Raw genomic sequence first — 18,318 nt, 5'->3', positions numbered from 1 at the left:
GATATTTCAGCTCACTTGTGTTCTCTAAACCTTGAAAAAGGGGCGATATTGTGAGTTTAGGGAGTAGTGTAAGCTTTGACCTATGAGCAGAATGTTTAGTTTGAAATTTGTTTTCAGAGCTTGGTGTATGGTAATTCACAGAACCGGAAGCGCTGAATTTTGGCGCGTAAGTGGGCATGCTTAATTTTGGCGCGCTCTTTCCAGGCATCAGGTGTTTGTTTACCAGAAAACACATCCTATACAAATTACACTATATGGCCAAAAGTCTGTGGACTTGACCATCACACACACATGTGCTTTTTGTTTTAGTTCCACTTCACTGTTATAATAAGCTCCACTCTTCTGGGAAGGCTTTCCACTAGATTTTGGAGCGTGGCTGTGGGGATTTGTGATGATTCAGTCACAAGAGCATTAGTGAGATCAAGCACTGATACTGGGAGAGGAGGCCTGGGGTGCAGTCAAGGGAAATGGTTCCACTGAAGGGAAATTCTTAATGCTACAGCATACAAAGACATCCTAATATAATTGTGTGCTTCCAGCAGTTTGGGGAAGAACCACACATTTGTGTGATGATCAAGTTTCCACAAACTTTTGGCCACATAGTGAATATAACGCTGTGTAGGAAGTGTTGCCTTGGTTATCTGTGAAAACCTCAAACACGACAGGTTAGGTTTTAAATGATGGTGTGTAGGGCTAGGGTTCTCAGAATGGGATCTGAGGATAGCCAGAGGGTTAAAGATTTTTAAAACTTTGTTACAGTGAGTGCTGGAAATCACAATCTACTTCTGTCAAAGTTATTATATTTATTATTGAGTTTTGAGAAATTCTTGGAAATCTACTTTTATATTCTTATTAGCCAACTTTACTGGGTTTAATCCAAACCTTAATAACTCAAAAACAATAAAGCATATAAATGGTTAACTTAAATCTTATGATAATTTTAATGAAAGTTTGTTCTGTTGGTAGAACAACACCCCCACCCCCTACATTCCTGTTAATATACCTGTATAGTTATTAATATTTATATTTATTATATACAGTACATTGGCAATTTAATTACAACTACTTCAGCCAGATGTTGGACAGTTCATTGTTTTGCACATACAGTATCTGCACTTTATTCCAATATAGTCATACTGTTGCTGCCACCTATCTTTTTTATTCCTTACAATATATTTTTAATATTTTTCCTTTTCTACCTGTATAATAGCAAATTGTCGTTTATGTAAATTCTATGTTTATGTCACGGACAGTCATAATAAGCATTTCACTGCATGTCATACTGTGTATGGTTGTGTGTGTGTGTGATGAATAAAATTTGAATTTGAGAAAGTTTAGAAATGAAAATGCTCCATGGCTCCAGAAAATAGTCAAAATAGTACTGAACAGTCAGATTGAGTCCATGAATAAATCATTATAATAAATGATTGTAATTTTTACTGTTATGTGAAAGGGGAAACAGCACATCTGTAATACCTTTTTCATACACATGGTTGGCCAGCTGTGTTTGCCATTTTAATTTCTTTGCATGAAAGAACCAACTTACTGCTCTCCTCCCCCTTCTTCTATTTATTCTTTCACAAGTTCAACCACAACCACCATGGTTTACACATAGCTTCTACTTACGCCCAGTTGGCTTGTGTGTGTGTGTGTGTGTGTGTGTGTGTGTGTGCTTTTTAGTATCACTTATACATTATGAAAAACATTGGCAAAAGTCCTTGTGTGGTAATATGTCATTCATACTTGAACTGAACAGACAAATATATAACTGTCTTTAACTAATTACTGAGACTCAACACTGAAAAAGAGCGCTTTTTTTTTTTTTACAGAAGCTCATTTTTTTCAAGAACCTTTCACAAATCCTTAAGTTCCTCCTTGCTCTAGTTCCTCCTTGCTATTTAACACTGAATAAATATGTAAGTAAGCAGTGTCTTCGAAGAGGAAGTAGGCTGTGAAAGTAGGCAATGACCTTTTAGCAGGACATTTCTTTTAAAATGTAGTAGTACTAGTAATAATAATAATGTATTAGTATAAGGGCTGGATCTAGAATGTAATATCTTGGTAGCAAATTTGAATAATTGTGTGTAGTAACTGTGCAATAATAGTCCATATTATGTTTAAAAAGACCCAACCTGAACTCAACAAATTTTGAGAACACTTAGTTGATTTTGCTCTGCACCACATCTGCAGATCTCAAATGATATGACAGTGGGTTGTGGAGCGGAGTTATGATGAAGCAGGTAGTATCGCTGTCTCAAAGCTCCAGTCTGTGGACTGGAATCCCATGAGGAATGAATTCTCCTGCCTTAAACCCAGTGTTTGCAGAAAAGGCTCCGGATCCAGTGCAACCCTGACCAGGATGAGATGGTTACTGAAGAGTTTATTTAAACTCATTTAAACTTATTTAAAAAAAAAAAAAAAAAAAAAAAGTTGCATGGACTAACACATTGCAACTGGATCACTAACTTGTCTTTTTTATTTTGCATCTAGTTTCCATTCAGGGCCGTTCCTGTTGTAAACCAGGAGTTATGACTACTCTGAGAGAAAGCTGAGTGGGACTCTTAGTTCCAGTTTTGCCCCACAATATCCTAATAAAGAAATTATAACAATAAAAGTGAAAACTAGAAACACTGAATTACACTAGGAATATTGTGCATCTACTTTGTGTAGTAATCTGTTATGAATGTTGCATAATAGTTAACATTGATTGCTCTTGGACTATGGAAAGCCATATTACATTTGCAGTATAAAGGTCTTTTTTTTTTTTTTTTGCTTTGTATTACTTTATGTCCTGGTTTGTCCTCCAGGTGTTTGGGCAGGTAGTGTTGGTGTCTCCCAGCTCCAAACTCTAGAACTTGATACTGTTAATATCCAATTTCGTCAGCATGGCTGGAAATGTCTGCATGAAAATTTGCATGTGTTTGTGTGGGTGCTCTGCTTTCCTCCCACCTCCAATAAACATGCCTGTAGGTGGATTGGTGACACTAATTTACTCCTAGGTGTCCGTGTGTTTCATTTATATGATTGAATGAAATTTACTGAAAAAATATAGTCCAGTCCATAACCAGGATGTGATATCATCATCCAGCTGCTTGTATGAGCAAATTGCAGACATCCCTCTGCTTCAAGCTTGCATTGGTACCAGATACCAGCCCATCTGCTACCATTTTCATTGCTCTACTTCCCTTTGGCGTGGGTACATACACAGATCTTAATTGTAGGTTGACGAAAAGTCCAAAATTGCTGGCTGGAAATAGGCTGGATGGAATTTCTTGATATTAAAAATGCATCTGTAAACAACATTAATTTCCCTCTAGTTTGTTGAAATGAATCCTCATCTTGAAATGGTTTAGTGCGATGAGTATCATGTTTGTCTTTTCTTGGGAAGTGTTTGGACAGTGGTTTGGAAAATCATTCACCATTTGCATATTTTCTGTGAGTTGTGTATTTAACACACACCTCTCATTTCTTTTTCATTTCCCCATTTGCTTATTTGTGTTGTGGGTTTGCCCAGCTCAGTTTACTGTGTAATTAAGAAACTAGGTTTCAGAAATGATACAGCACTTGATATCTAGGAGATAAACAATTCGTGTCAATGTGTCCGACTTCTGAATACATTACTGGGAACTGAATGTAATACTCTCGGCCTCTCAGTCTTCCAGTTTAGCTATACACCATTGTTTGGCGTCTACGTCATCTTAATTTTCCTCAGAACTTGTCAATGTCTGTCAGTAGAAACCTTTTTCCACTTGATTGTACTAAATGATACTTGTGTGTTCGCTGAGGCCATACATGACATTTTTTTTTTTTTTTTTTGCAAGTTCTTTTCTCTTCACTAGATCATCTGGTGGAGTTGGTGCTGTGTCACTCTTTGTGTAACTGGGCTTTGCTCCACAGAACCCACATGGACCACTGCTACTGCGCTCCTGTGAGCCGAGCTGCTCCTCCTCCTTGACCCACTCACCAACACACTGCTGTACACAGTCACACCGATCTCACTCAGTCCGCCCCTAAATCATACATCCCACATATATCCAGTTCACAGTAAATTACATTTTATATTTGTTGTGGATACAGTCAACCCCAGAAATATTGGCACCCTTCATGGCAATGCACCTAGAGAGAAAAACAGCACTGAGCCTCCACCATGCCAAATATTTCAAGCTCTTTTATATTTTTAGGTTTGAACATGTGGCCAACTTCAATTCGGACCACAGGTTTTCAACATGGTTCAAATGTTAAAATGCTCATTTATCCTCTTCCAATTTATTACAGCTGTTACTGTGCTCACTTGCAACCTCTGTGCAACCTCGTATTTACATCCCAAGGAAACAGGAAATGGTTAAAGTAAAATAAAGTTTCTGAGGACTGAGAGCATGTTATATTTTTAAGAATTTGTCACCATTTATTTGAAATATTTCTTTGGGTGTGATTAACTTTGTCTCACATGTTTTCAGAGAGAAAATACTACTTGAAAAGTATTATTATGAGAAGAAGCAGCACAGTGGAGCAGTGAGTGGCGTTGGCAGATCGGGGGTACCAGAGAGAGGGAAAGTTAAGTAGATTCTCCAATAGTCATGGAGAATGCATGGAGAATTGATATCATTGAGAATAATGTTTATTTTATACAATAGTGTTTGCTTATTTGGAGCAAAAGGTGCCAATAATTCTGCAGTTTGCAGTAGATTGTCTTCTTGGCCTCAGAAGGAGCAAGTCAAAGAGAACAGGGGCTAGAAAAAAGCTTCCAGAGAGCAGATACCTCTAGAGGAATCAGATATATAAGTGGAAGTGAAGAAAACCTGGAGGGGGTATTTTTCATCTGTAGATCCTCTTGATTCCCCTAAGATTTTTGATCTATTTGTTAAATTCATGATTGGAATTTTCCCTCTTCCTTGGGTTTATGACTCTTTCTTTGGTTTTAAATTTTCAATGCTGTACCATTTTGTGCCCCACGGAGGTGCTGAAGCCCACAGCCTGCACGTGTTTCTTAAGCCCTGAATTTCCATCTGTCATATTTTATGAGATCTGCAGTGTGATGTGTCATATTTTACAGTGTTTCCAGTAGAACTGTATAAGGTCAGTGTAGGCTCACATGCTATATCACAGTAGCTGTAGTTTGAATTGATACCAGATGTTAATGTCCTTCGCAGATGAAATTCCATTTCGTGCTGGTGGCTAATGTGCACACGGCTCAGGTTACCTGCACGCTTTAATATGAGCAAAAACAATAGAATTTTCGTATATTCATACCGTGTTTTTAATCGAATGGCAGCATCAAAGGAACCTCAGACCAGGTGTTACATTTCTGAAATCTTTCATGTTGTTAATAACACAACACTTAATGAGTTTTAATGAGACGTAATTGGTCATTTTGCTGCAGGAAATGATTTAACTGTCTATGATTAACCACAGACAGAAGCAAATGAACACAATTAACTTGTCTGTCTGTGTCTTTCACACATTCTCACACACACATGCACACACTAAGGATTCATTCCTAAAAGCATTTAAATTCCATTCATTCCTAAACGCATTTGAAACCGTTCAATTGGTTTAACTGATCAGTGGTTTAGCCCAGTGGTACTGCTTTCTTTCACATGTAACGTATTAATAGTTTTACAAATATTTTTGCATGCATAAATAGATATTTCCTTTCCTTTACCATGCACAGCTGTGTTTCAAAAGGACAAAGGCTCTTACACATTGCTGCTGGTGCCAGGTATCTATTTCTGTAGAATGCTGTTTTTGTTAGAGAATTGATTTCAGTCCTCGTGCATGTGCTCAGTAGCTGCCAGCATTCCAGCAATGGTTGTTGGTCAGTGGGACAACCTGGACAGTGCTCATCAAAACCATTATGTAGATCAAACCATGAATAACAAACAGCATATGTCTGCCATTGCCCACGTGTCTGCAAAGACCCTGCGTGATTTAGTTGATCCCTATGCATTTTTCTTGGAGTGCATTCAGAGCTCGTGCTCTTTTGGCTGGGCGAAGCTGCTGATGTAGGCTCCGGCTCCAGGAAACTTTCATTCCTGCATCCTCACGGGGCCCAGTGGAAATCCAAACGCAGCGTGTCTCACTGCCATGAGTGAAGAGACACGGCAGGATGCAAGGACCTGCCTGTGGGTTCTTACTATGGTCCGTACAGAGCTGCTGCCCTCTGCGTGTTTCAACGCTGACCCTCACACAAGGGGGTCCTGAATAGCAGCACAGCGTGGAGGATTTTAGAAAAGAGAAAAGCCATATGGCAAAAAATGGAGTACAGAAGACTTAAAGGTTAACATTTAAAGGTTAAAAAAAGTTATTTTAAATATTGTTTATAATTTAACATTCAAATTTGATATTAAAATACATATTCAGGATATTTAAGATAAAATCAGATAATAATTAATAAATAATAATAATAATTAATAAGGAGTGCACTGTAATCCATGTTATCTGGTTAAGGGATACATAAAATCAGGGTATCCAGCAGTGTCTCATGATTTTGGTAGGGCAGGATGACATTAATAATGACATAGCCTCTAACAAAAATAAATCAAGAGCCTATCACACTTGACTTATGCTACAAGCTACAATCTAGTAAATTTTTAAAGTCACCCCATAATAGGCAGAGCGTCAACAACATACAGTCATACAGTCTAGCAAATTGATACAATTCAGGATGCTTTCTCTCTGTTTTCTCCAAATAATTTAAACAGGAACCTTCTGATTCTTTTAAAATATTCCCTGAAGATTTGCCTCCACAGAAGTGGAAATCTACAGTATGTTTTGAAATCTATATGATTATTAGGAGCAGCCATTTTCCTCAAAAGCTTTAACCACTTGTATTTTCCCTCATTTCATTGTTGTTCTCTTCCACTGCCTCTCTGAGTGACACAGTCACCAGGATAGATCAAATATAACAATAGCTGTTCTTTTTTGTTTAATTAGTACATTATTAATTTATATGTTGTTCTGTGCTGGGGATAACTCCTGCATTGGCACACAGCACAAAAAGGTTTTAACATCCACTGTCAGGAGATAGGAGACTAAGAATACTGTCTACTGGTGACCTTGTAATTCACACCGAGTGCTCACTCAGCGTCACAGACTAAACATGCAAAATGTAGGAATGACTCGAGGCTATGGTGGTCAAGTGTAATAGGATAAATCCATTGGGAGAAGTTAATTTCCTTTTATTAGATGAAGGAAGTTTGTTCAGAGTTTTGGATGGGTCAGTAGCTGGTTAAGGATATCCAGCTGTCCTTGATCACCTTAGAAAAACAGCAGGAATGATGGAAAAATGAAGCAAGTGCGACTTCAGTCTATTAAAATTCTTATATCATGACTTTCCCCTCCAAAAAATGTCCATCCCAGAAGACCCCTTTGCTATCTTCAGCCTGTGAAATAAGGAACATCTGATCATCTTTTAATCCATTTTCCATTCAAATCTTCACCACCCCCTCTTCCAGTAAGCTCAGTTTTTCCTACAAGTTGCTGTCTGCTGGGTTCTACTTTATTACCAAAACGATTACTTAGGTATTAGACCTGGAATCTCCATTTTGGAATTCATCACTGATTACTCTCAGAAGTAACACAACATTTGTTCACGTTCACGCCAGATGTCCCTTTAATCGTCCCTTCTACAAACCCAGTGGACCTAACCTCATTTATATGACTGAAACAGGCTGGTGAGGTTGAATGAGTTGAGCTGCTGTTTGGAGCTCTGCAGATTCTAATGTAGTTTATGCTTGGTGTTTGTTAAAAGAGCATGCTAGAGTTGCATTTGGGACAAAAAAAAAACCCAAACCACCATCTCTAACCCTGCATTTGATGTCATATGGATTTATATCTAAAGTGAATCTCAAAGGATTCAAGAGTAATTTATTAAGGAAAAGTCTTGTCTCTTTGATGACAAGGGGAGTTTTCTAGTGTAATTATTGCATGGTCATGATTTCCTCTCTGTGAATGAATGTGTTTATTTTTAAAGAGGTTTTTTTGGGGGGGGGAACATAGACCTCAGACATTTGTATGGCTTTCATCTAGGCTCCCCCATCATATTCATACTTTGCTTATTCCTGTTCTTTCAATGAGCCAAAGCAAATTTGAGAAGAGTTCTGCGGCTATTCAGCTGGACACCATGCATGGACTACACCATATTTCTCTTGTTATGTCTGAATCTCTTGTTATGTCTGAATTTGCGCTGAATTTCCGCATGCTGTTTTGAATTGTACTGTACTTTAAGCTTTAAACCATGTATTCTTAAGACAACCGAATTGCTAAAGATCTAACTAAATTTCTCCTCTAAAACCCCACTAAAAGGATTGCAAAGGCCAAATAGTCAAGTTACTAAGGTGCAATAGTCAAATTGAAGCCGCAATTTGTTACAGCAATACGGTGTATCTTTTGGGGTTTCAAAGGTGATAATTCCTCTCTAGTAGAAATATACTACTCTGTGCAACTTCTGCAATGAAGTGAAACTACTTCAGATAATTCCAAATGAGATAACCTAACCAGAGTTATTTAAAACTCTTAAAACAGTTAATGATATAAATATAATAATTACTAATAATCTATTAAGGCTGTTTTGTATCTAAAAAGATGTACACTCACCAGAGGCACCAACACTCTCTAGTACATCCCTTTAAGCTTTATTTTTCTTTGTAAGGTTGTATATAACAGGATAAGATGAAATCACAGTTTATATATATATATATATATATATATATATATACAGTTATGTCTGGAAGTATTTGGACAATGACAGAATTTTTGTGATTTTGCCTTTATACACCACAATAGATTTGAAATAAAACAATCAAGATGTGATCGAATTGTAGCCTTTCAGCTTTATTTCAAGAGGTTCCACAAAAATATGGCATTTACCATGTAGGGATTACAGCCATTTTAAGCAAAGTACTTCCATTTTCAGGGGCTCAAAGGTATTTGGACAAAGTGACATAATTGTAAGTATAATATTTTTGTTGTAAGTAAGAACTAATGTTGCAAGTGGAGAACTGAGGAAACTTTGGACCTCAAGTGCCATAGGATTGGTCCAAGCAATCATTTGGGCCAAACCTTTGGATTTGCCACTTTACAGAGTCATACCTAATTTGTGTAGAATTGAGAACAATTCAGATTTGTGTAGAACTGACCTATGCATAAATTTGCACATTGAGATAAGTTATTTCCCAAGCCAGATATCCCACAATGGACAAAATTTAGGACAAAGAAGTCCAAAATAAATAAATCCAACATGCATTCAGTATTCTATCTCTTACAGACATGTCTGGGCCATTCAGTTGGCTGAGATGAAGTGGGGTCTAAATAGAAAAATCAGGAAACCAGGAAACCAGCTGGGCAATAGCAAGCATTGCTCAAGGACTACAAGTAATAGAAAACACTTTGGAGAGGACCAAAACCTTGAGAATTTTGCTTGGCTGAATCAGTGGGGGCACATGGCCTTGGCTAATAGCTTCAGTATGTCTAATGAATCCAGAGTGGCCAATACTTCCAGCTCCGAGGCCACCACTGGGGAAGACATGCCTTGGTACTAAGAGTCAATAAACAAACGATTGGATCCATTAAGTCTACACTTATACAGCCAATGGGACCTTAACCTGACACCTTGTTTTTGCACAGTCCATAATCACTGCATAATGAGGCACCATGAGTGTAGGCAAGGTGGTGTGAGAGAGAAAAGACCTGATCTAAGACAGAGGTTAAGTGGAAAGGCACAGTATGATATATATCTGTTCCCTGGAATGATCTGTGTCACATTCAACATCTACAGGTGGTTCTCCGCATTCCAGATTGACAACTGAACTGTTGGTGGTCCTGACAGCTCTCTATATATGATCCAAAAGTACATGAAATCTCATAATAGGAACCAGAAAATGGTAGCACAGTATTTCTTATACTTACTATGGAACTAGACATAGCATCAAAATATCAATAAAACTAGACTATACACTGTCTACAGTTACACTTTACAGACATAAACATTCGGCACTCCCTTTCTCTTCTCAAATAGCTCCAGTCATGCTTCCTTGAGTGGAACTGCTAAGACCTTTATCAAATTTTGAGACCTTCATCCTCACAACATAGCTCACACTTCATTTTCTGAGATCTCTGGTTTAATCATAATTCATTCTGGAGGACAGTCTTAACTCTAGAAGGTCAGGATTCCTGTAGAGTGCTACCATATCTCAGTTGCTGTTTAGTCTTTTCTATCCAACACTCTATATCCAAATATGCCTCTGGAGTATCAAAGAGAAGCTACAGGTATGTTTGAAGGTTTCTACATCCAAAGAAGTGAGTCTGTAGAGAGAGAAAGTGCAGATGCTATACCGATCAAGTGGCAATGGAGGCAACATATGCTGCACACATCACCGGTGACAAGAGGGCTGAGGTAATGAAGAATGAAGTAAAGGTCATCCTAGACTTCCATACATGGCTTGACAAATCTGAGTCAGAGTTTTTATAGATTGAATCCTACAGCTATGCATTAACTGAAAAGCCACTGGAAAAAATGGAAATAAAATGAAATGTCTGAAAAATAACTTTGTAATACTGGTGCATTTCGGACAGGCCTGGTCAGCTCAACAGATCATTCTGGAGCAGCACTGTATATAGCATTATACTTGTCAGTATCATGATGACACCTTAAATTGTGTCTATTTTGGAGTGTTTAGTGCCAAAATATATTGAAATACTGTACACGTGGCTTGGACTTCAATTGCATACTGAGTGGGTGTCTAATGGAACTGAAAGGCCACAACAGAATGATAGCAATGGAAATTCATTCAACATTATGTGCAGTTAGCAAATGTTGGTAAAATCTGAATTCGCATGATGGGGTGAAATAGCTTTGCAGAAATGATCCAATTTTTTAGCAATCTCTTCTTGCAAACACATCTGCACTAACTATCCACAGAGCAGATATCTGTTTCACATTCAGCAGGTCAGTGTCATGTCCTGGATTTCACCTCAGAGCCCAGAATAGTCCGGTTTAACCAAAGTCAGTTAGTTAAATAAGACCGCATATCCAGAGGAGTTAACCATGTGTGAAGTTGAAGAGGTCAAAGGGTTAGAGAGTGCTCCATTAAGTCCAAGCTATTGCAGACGGCTGTAGAGGGCATACCGATCTCTCAAAGTTTAGGGGTGTAGGGGTGTTGAGAAAGAGAAAGAGGGAAACAGGATGTTGATATCCCCCCCCTTCTCCATCTATTCGAAATGAGCAACAGTTTCCCAGCATTCCTCATCAGGAGATTCCCTAAGGCCATAGCACACTGATTATGTGTATGTTAAAGAGATGGTTATGTCAGGCTCTGCAGGAGGCAAACTTTCAAAACAGCATGCTTGTTAACACTATAAAAATATTTTAGAAAATACCAACAGGTTTGTATGTGTGTGTTTTTTTTTTCAAGTGCAATCTTCTCCTTTCAGACAAAATGCTAAAATTACATTTCATATGAATTCATAAGTCATAGAATGAGCTATGGAAAACAATCCATTCATAACTTCATATATATATATATATATATATATTTATATATATATATATATACTGCAAATTCAATTATTCCAACAGCTGTGCTATTTTTACCATTTAATTTTAAGACCTGATAAAGAACAGGATGCGTACAATCTTATATTTTTTCTTAGCATCAAGAGGATTGTGTAGATTCAGATTCATGTTCAAATACCACATAAATTTAAAAGAAATAGAGACACAATTAATCAAGGAGTCTGTCAGTGTTTATGATTTCAAACTCTGGCTCTGTTTATAATGTTTGACCTTGTATTGTTAGTTTTTATTATAGTTACCTGCACTTGCATTACCATTCTCCCACCTGTGGCTTTATAAACTTAGCATGAGATCTGTCACTGACATGACTAAGACTTTTAAAAACACACTGTAAACAATGAGTTACAGTGGACTATTCATTAATGACTTCTAACGAGGATCACTATAGCCTAGGGAAAACCCCATAAGAAAACTCATGGGACTTTAGAAAGTAGTTTGTTCAAAGGGAGTATCTACAAGATAAAATCTTCACAGTCTACAGACAGAGGACAGGAAGTGACCCTTTGCAAATCACAGCCAAAGACTAAGGCCAATCTGATACTTGATTGTCCTACAGAATATTAAAGAATGAATAGGTCTACACTGACAAACAGAAGTCTTTGTGGATGCATACACACTGATTAACTGTTTTCAATGTAAGAGTCTTCGTAAATATTTCCAGAACTTTATAGAATTAAAAGAAAAAAATCTTCTTCAGATAAGAGTGATTTTACACAGTGGACAAAAATATTCAGAGAACCCTCATGGAAACTGTTTCTATGTGCACTGACAATATATTATTAAAAAATGTTCCAGCGTATGAAACATAAGCAGAGTTATGACAGCTTCAGGTCTTTTACAGTTTGGAAACCTTCATCTATTTCAGGGAAAGATGCAAATCTAAACAGGCAGTTTGGGATAGAGACCAGATGTGTCTGCACTAAGCATGCTTCAACATATGGGCTGTTGGAACAAAAAATGCCTCAGGAAGATCAGCATCTCTGAAAGGTTATATACAGAAAAGTAAAAGTTACTATACAGTTTGTTATCTTCTATGGCTTAGGTGCTTGCAATTGCCTTTACATTTGTTTTTGTCTTATGTGTAAACTCATAAGTTGTCTTTTCTTAGAAATGTTGTACAAGGCCACATTAGTTTAAGGGCATCCAGGGAAAACAAAGAAGCCAGGACTGAGTTGTTTGAATTGGATGAAGACAGGGTAGTTTTGGGAGGAATTTTACAAAGGTACACTTTGACTCAAGGCAGAGAGACTTAGACTGAACTCATGCCTGGGAGAAATGGTAACTGAGGTTTGATTTGATTTACAGACAGAGAAAAGGTTTGAGAACAAAAGCAGTCATTGCTTTGCCTGGCTGCTAGACAGTTTCTACTGCTGACCACTGGCACCACTACAATTTCTGAACTTCATCTGCTTAATAGCTTCTCAACCCCTGTTTGTAGTTTAAATTTCCTTTTGATGGGGCATTTTATTTCTCATCATCTCATCTAGTGTAAATGTGATATAATCGTTGTTCATAAAAAATATGAAATGCGAAACCAAGTCAAACATGGTCCATACATTTAAAACCTAAAGCTCGTGAAAGAAAAGATATGGAAGTAATTCCCCACTGTACAGACATGGAAACATTCGTTGGAGAGTTTTAACAGTAAACCAGGGTTTATGTCCTTTGAACAGAAAGATTTATTTTTGATGGGGCTTTTGGAGGAGCGTTGTGGTCTTTGTTGGGAATGAAAGAACAGACACAGACTGTCCCTGCTATGCAAAATAAAAGGACCTGTGTCTCCCAGTGATATTCAAGTTTATGAGCTTGCTTGTGATCCAAGACAAAAGGATATCTAACGCACAGCGTGATCCTGCTTTATTGTTTTCTCTCTCCAGACTGAATCTGATAACCATCACTTTTAAATCCCTCTTCATAAAATGCTTCATACATTTAAATGAACATTAGTAAAATGTAAAGGGTAATTTTAAAAAGGAACAAAAAAAGACAAATGAAATGAGACAATGAAATGACACAATGTGTGTATAATAAGGTTTAATAATACAGCATGATCTGTAACCATTTATGTACCCTATAATTTTAAGTACTTCTTAAATAAGAAAAAATAAATTAACAATTCAAACTCACAGACAAATTTGTGATTATGATAGATGAGCTGGAGGTAGAGTAGGGGGGCTTGTTAGTGGGGCTACAAACTATTTCCTTAAACAGTCTTATGAAAACCATACGGCACCGGAGAAAACCACAGACCAAAGTCCCCCCAAACAACCCCCCCAAACTCCTCACACACTCACTCACTCATTACCCGCCCCCTCTTCCAAAAACATACCTCCGTACCCTCCCTCACTGTCTCTCTCTTGCAGACAGGCTGCAGACAAAAAGTGCTGCGAGCTTTACGGGATCTCATGATCAATTGCAAAAGCTAAGTAAAGGCTGAAAAAAGTAACACAAAAGACAACAGAAGAAAATAAGATGCCAGTTGAACAACAGATGGATGCAGAGGCAGAGGAAGACCAGTCTCTGAGAAAGATGTGCTGTGCTGCAAACCCTTTTCTTTTCCTTGCAGTGCTAATGATTTGCCTGCCTCAGGGAGTTTTGGGCCAAAACTTGCAGGAACAGGATGGTTTGTGCAACGCTGAGGGATGCTACTCAGTTCACTTCCAGCGCAAGACCTTTCGGGAGTCCTGGAGAAGTTGCAAAGATAGAGGGGGCAATCTGGCTGTAGTGAAGCGACCAGAAGAGGCAGCATTGGTCAAGGATCTGCTGAATGCTGGGGAACGTCATGGTCCTCGCCCCAGGCTCAGGCTCTGGATCGGTCTCCAGAGGCAGCCTCGACAGTGCTCAGCCACGCGTCCTCTGAGGGGCTTCACTTGGATGACGGGAGATCAAGACACGGAGTACACTAACTGGCAACGTGAGGAATTACCAGGTGCATGTACTGCCCCTCGTTGTGTGGTCATTACCTACAATACTACAGACAAGAGTAACAGTGACCAGAACAACTTTAAGTGGCTGGATGGTTCATGCATGCTTGCTGTGGATGGTTTCTTGTGTCACTACACATCCCGAGGGATGTGTCCAGCTCTGCAGAGTGAAGGAAAGGGACCCGCACTCTACACTACCCCTTTCAACCTGCTCAGTACCCTGCTCTCTCATATCCCCTATGGATCTGTGGCCACCCTACCTTGTCCAGATATCACCAAGGGAGATCAGTCAGTGCTCTGTATGCTACATGAGGATGGAAGAGTTGGATGGTCCAAAGATGCACCTCTTTGTTCCGATGCTCCAAAGGACTGGTGTGAGCAGGACAATGGAGGTTGTGAGCACTACTGTGTGAATGCAGATTCTCACTATTACTGTGAGTGCTCAGAGGATTTCAAGATAGGAGACGATGGGCAAAGCTGCCAGCCCTTGGATCCATGTCACAGTGCTGACTGTGAGTTTGACTGTGAGCCCAGTCCTGGGGGATACCGCTGCAAGTGTCCAGAAGGGTACCTCCTCTCAGAGGATGGTCTAAATTGCATTGATATTGATGAGTGCTCACAAAATCCATGCCCCCAGGTCTGCGTCAATGCACCAGGAACGTTCGAGTGCCGCTGCAATGAGGGCTATCAGCTGTCTGAGTTTGGTGAGTGTTTGGATGTGGATGAATGCAATTTAGGCAAATGCGAGCACTCTTGTGAGAACTCCAGAGGAAGCTATATATGTCTCTGTCATGAAGGATTCTCCCCTGTACCTGATGATCCGGAGCGTTGTGAAGATATCGATGAGTGCCAACTCGCTGGCTCTTGTGAGCAGATATGTGACAATTATGAAGGTGGATTTGAGTGTAGTTGTGAGGCAGGCTATGAGTTGCAGCAGAATCAATATTCATGTTTGCCTATTGAAGACATGGCTGAGCATTACACAACTGCTGAACCGGTTCATCCAACAACACTTGTTTGGGATGACCCAGGTAACACACCTGACATAGTGACTGATAATATTCCTCTGGAGTGGTCTACGGAACTTCCACCAAGATTAGACTGGTTTACAGACATAGCACAGGAGGACCTCATTACCTCACCAGAACCTGGCTGGACAGAGCAAACCCCTAATTCCCCAACATCAGATTGGTTAAAGGATGCTACAACATCAAATATACCAGCTGATTCAAATGCTAAGGATGAAATAAACCAGTGGTTGGATGAGAGCAGAATATTATCACAAGGTGAAGACCACATGCTTTCAACTCTTCCAACAAAGAAGAATGAGGATGCTGATAGGATCACTCCTTCAACACATCAAATCCTTGAGGGTAGTTTGCCATCCGCCTCCAGCCAAGAGCAGAATCCAGGTGGCAAAAAGAAGCATGATAGAAGCTGGTTGCTAGTAGCACTACTAGTTCCTCTCTGTGTTTTTATCGTAGTCATGCTAGCACTGGGCATCGTGTACTGTACAAGCTGTGCTGTTGAGCCACGCAACAAAAATGTAACAGACTGTTACAGCTGGACCACCAACTCCAAACCTGCTGAATCAAAAGCTGCAAAATCACAGGCCTGAGAATTTTGCACAGGACAACATGACTATTAAAAATAGCAGTGTCCCAAACAAGTCTGGCTGTGTCTCATTATGTCATTTTGGTATTATGTGTCATTTAAGGATTCCAGGTTTGGACTGTTTTGAGAAAACTTTAGAGGACAAGTTATCAGAAATCTGTTTCCAGTTGGAACAAAGCAAGTTATCTCAATGCAGTCACATTTTATTTGTATTTCACTGTACATTTAGAGGTTCTAATGGAATTAGTACTGTGTTGTTTATACATCCTAAAGTTACATAAAGATTGTTTTTAGATTTGACTGTGCATTTTACCATACCCGATTTTTTTTTTTCTCATATCAAAAATTATTGCTCATATTGACTGCGTCCAATATTTTGTAATATATGTACATTCAGGAAGGTCATATTGCTCAGCTACATGTATCTTGATACTAAGTGTTTGATTATTGTATTAATTTTGTATCAATTACAATGAGTGACGTTTGGTCAGTGAAGTATTCCATTTGGTCCAAATTATTGTAAAGCAGTGTATTGCAGAACATAGTATATTGTACAGTTTGCCTTTGTGAATTGGCTCTTTGTAATGTGAATATGCACTTCGTTTGTATTTTACCACAATGATTCACTATTTGCCTCAAATTTGCAATAAAATTGAGTGTGAAGTTCTGTTGGTTGAGCTGGTTGAGAATTGTCTGAATTCCTGCATCAATTATATGTGGCTTATGTTATGTTTTAGCGCCCCCAACAGTGAAATGTGGTATTTAAAATATAATATGATCACACCTGGGCTGTGGCTGCAGAAAGTTATTGGGGCCCGGGATCCCCTGGGTCCATGAGGTATAGCTTGAGGTCTACCTTTTTTAAATGACATCACAGAGGTGCTGTTAATATAACACAAAAATCTAACTGGTTTAACAAAGTGTAACTGTGGTTTTGTGGGGGAGAAATTACGGAATAAATATCCCCAGTGGCTTTAATAAATAACATGATGGACAACAATTGGCTAAGGTGCTTAATAAGAGTGAAGCAATTAGAACAACTCAACATATAACAGCGAGGCAATTAGAAAATCTCAAATATTTATTGATCAAAATATGGTCTACTAGCTCAGCCTGTGTTTTGGAAGCTGGTAGCTGGTCAAACCAAGTTTATCAGCAGTTTATCAGCAGTGGTGGTTCATGGGTTTTTTTTTTGTTATTTTTTACACTGGAAGGGGTCATAGGACGAAATTACCGCACGCTGAGCTGGCACATCAAAAAAGCTTTGATAACTTTGCTGTTTTAAATTTTAAGGCAATATGGTTGGCTTCTGAAAGACATTTCTCTAAAGTGATATTTCTCTCATGCGATAGAAGATCTCAGACGCAGTCAGTGATGGAAGGAAAATAAATAACTAATAGCTCAGGTGGAAAAGAGCTTAAACTCTCAGCAGAGAGCAGGTAGATGCTCCTCATTAGCTATCTTCAAAAACACTGTGTGGAACAATTCACACACATTATAATTTTACAATGAACTATCATTCTCTTAATGTCATTCTTTTCTGAAATTTACCAGTTTGATATCCTATAGAAGTAGGTCATTTCAGGTACTTTTGGTGGACTGTTGAAATTGCAGCTTAAAATCCTGATCTGTATCTAATGTCAATGATTTGAGTTATTTAATTTGCTGGCTTATTTTGACAGCCAGAAAGGTAGCAGAGCTGGAGATCAGCAAACACTGATGGTGTCATCAGTCCTACAACTAAAGTGCCAGTTTCTCCGATGCAATGTGCAACCTGGGGCAAAATGCGCCAAGATTATTTTTGCTAAGTGTTTGAGATCAACTGAAGTTAGGACCCACTTTATGTTAGGTGTATTTACAAAGCTTCTTGACCACCTGTCTGTCATCTGTGGCAGGCTTTTAAAACTGAATGGAACAACACTGACATGTATATGTGTAAAAGGCTGTCTACAGGTTTATCCCAAGACTACATTATTGAAAAAAAAATCTAAAGGAAAACTATCCTAGTCTTTACTTCTTTGTTAACTTTTTATTCATTGCTAAATTAAAAAGTACTATATTTCATGCACTCTTGGCTTGGCTCACTTTGGGTCAAAACATGCTCCAAGCAAGAAAGCACCAGAAATGTAGTATTTTTAGTGAATACAATGTTCAGTATTCAGAAATCAGAAAATTCCATTTTAATGGTTTCTGAAAGTTGATAGACAG

General features: G+C 38.6%; 1 protein-coding gene across 1 annotated transcript; it reads left to right on the top strand.

Moving 5' to 3' along the window:
- Window positions 1-5,805: 5,805 nt before the first annotated feature.
- Window positions 5,806-16,777, top strand: cd248b (CD248 molecule, endosialin b). The gene is made up of 2 exons (XM_026938508.3): window positions 5,806-6,002; window positions 14,005-16,777. The coding sequence occupies exons 1-2, from the start codon at window positions 5,806-5,808 to the stop codon at window positions 16,112-16,114; spliced, it is 2,307 nt and encodes a 768-aa protein (XP_026794309.3). The 3' UTR covers window positions 16,115-16,777.
- The last annotated feature ends 1,541 nt before the right edge of the window (window positions 16,778-18,318 follow it).

Source organism: Pangasianodon hypophthalmus, chromosome 15 (assembly GCF_027358585.1).
Source record: "Pangasianodon hypophthalmus isolate fPanHyp1 chromosome 15, fPanHyp1.pri, whole genome shotgun sequence".
NCBI classification, from domain to species: Eukaryota; Metazoa; Chordata; class Actinopteri; order Siluriformes; family Pangasiidae; genus Pangasianodon; species Pangasianodon hypophthalmus.
This window is presented reverse-complemented; position numbering and strand designations above follow the sequence as displayed.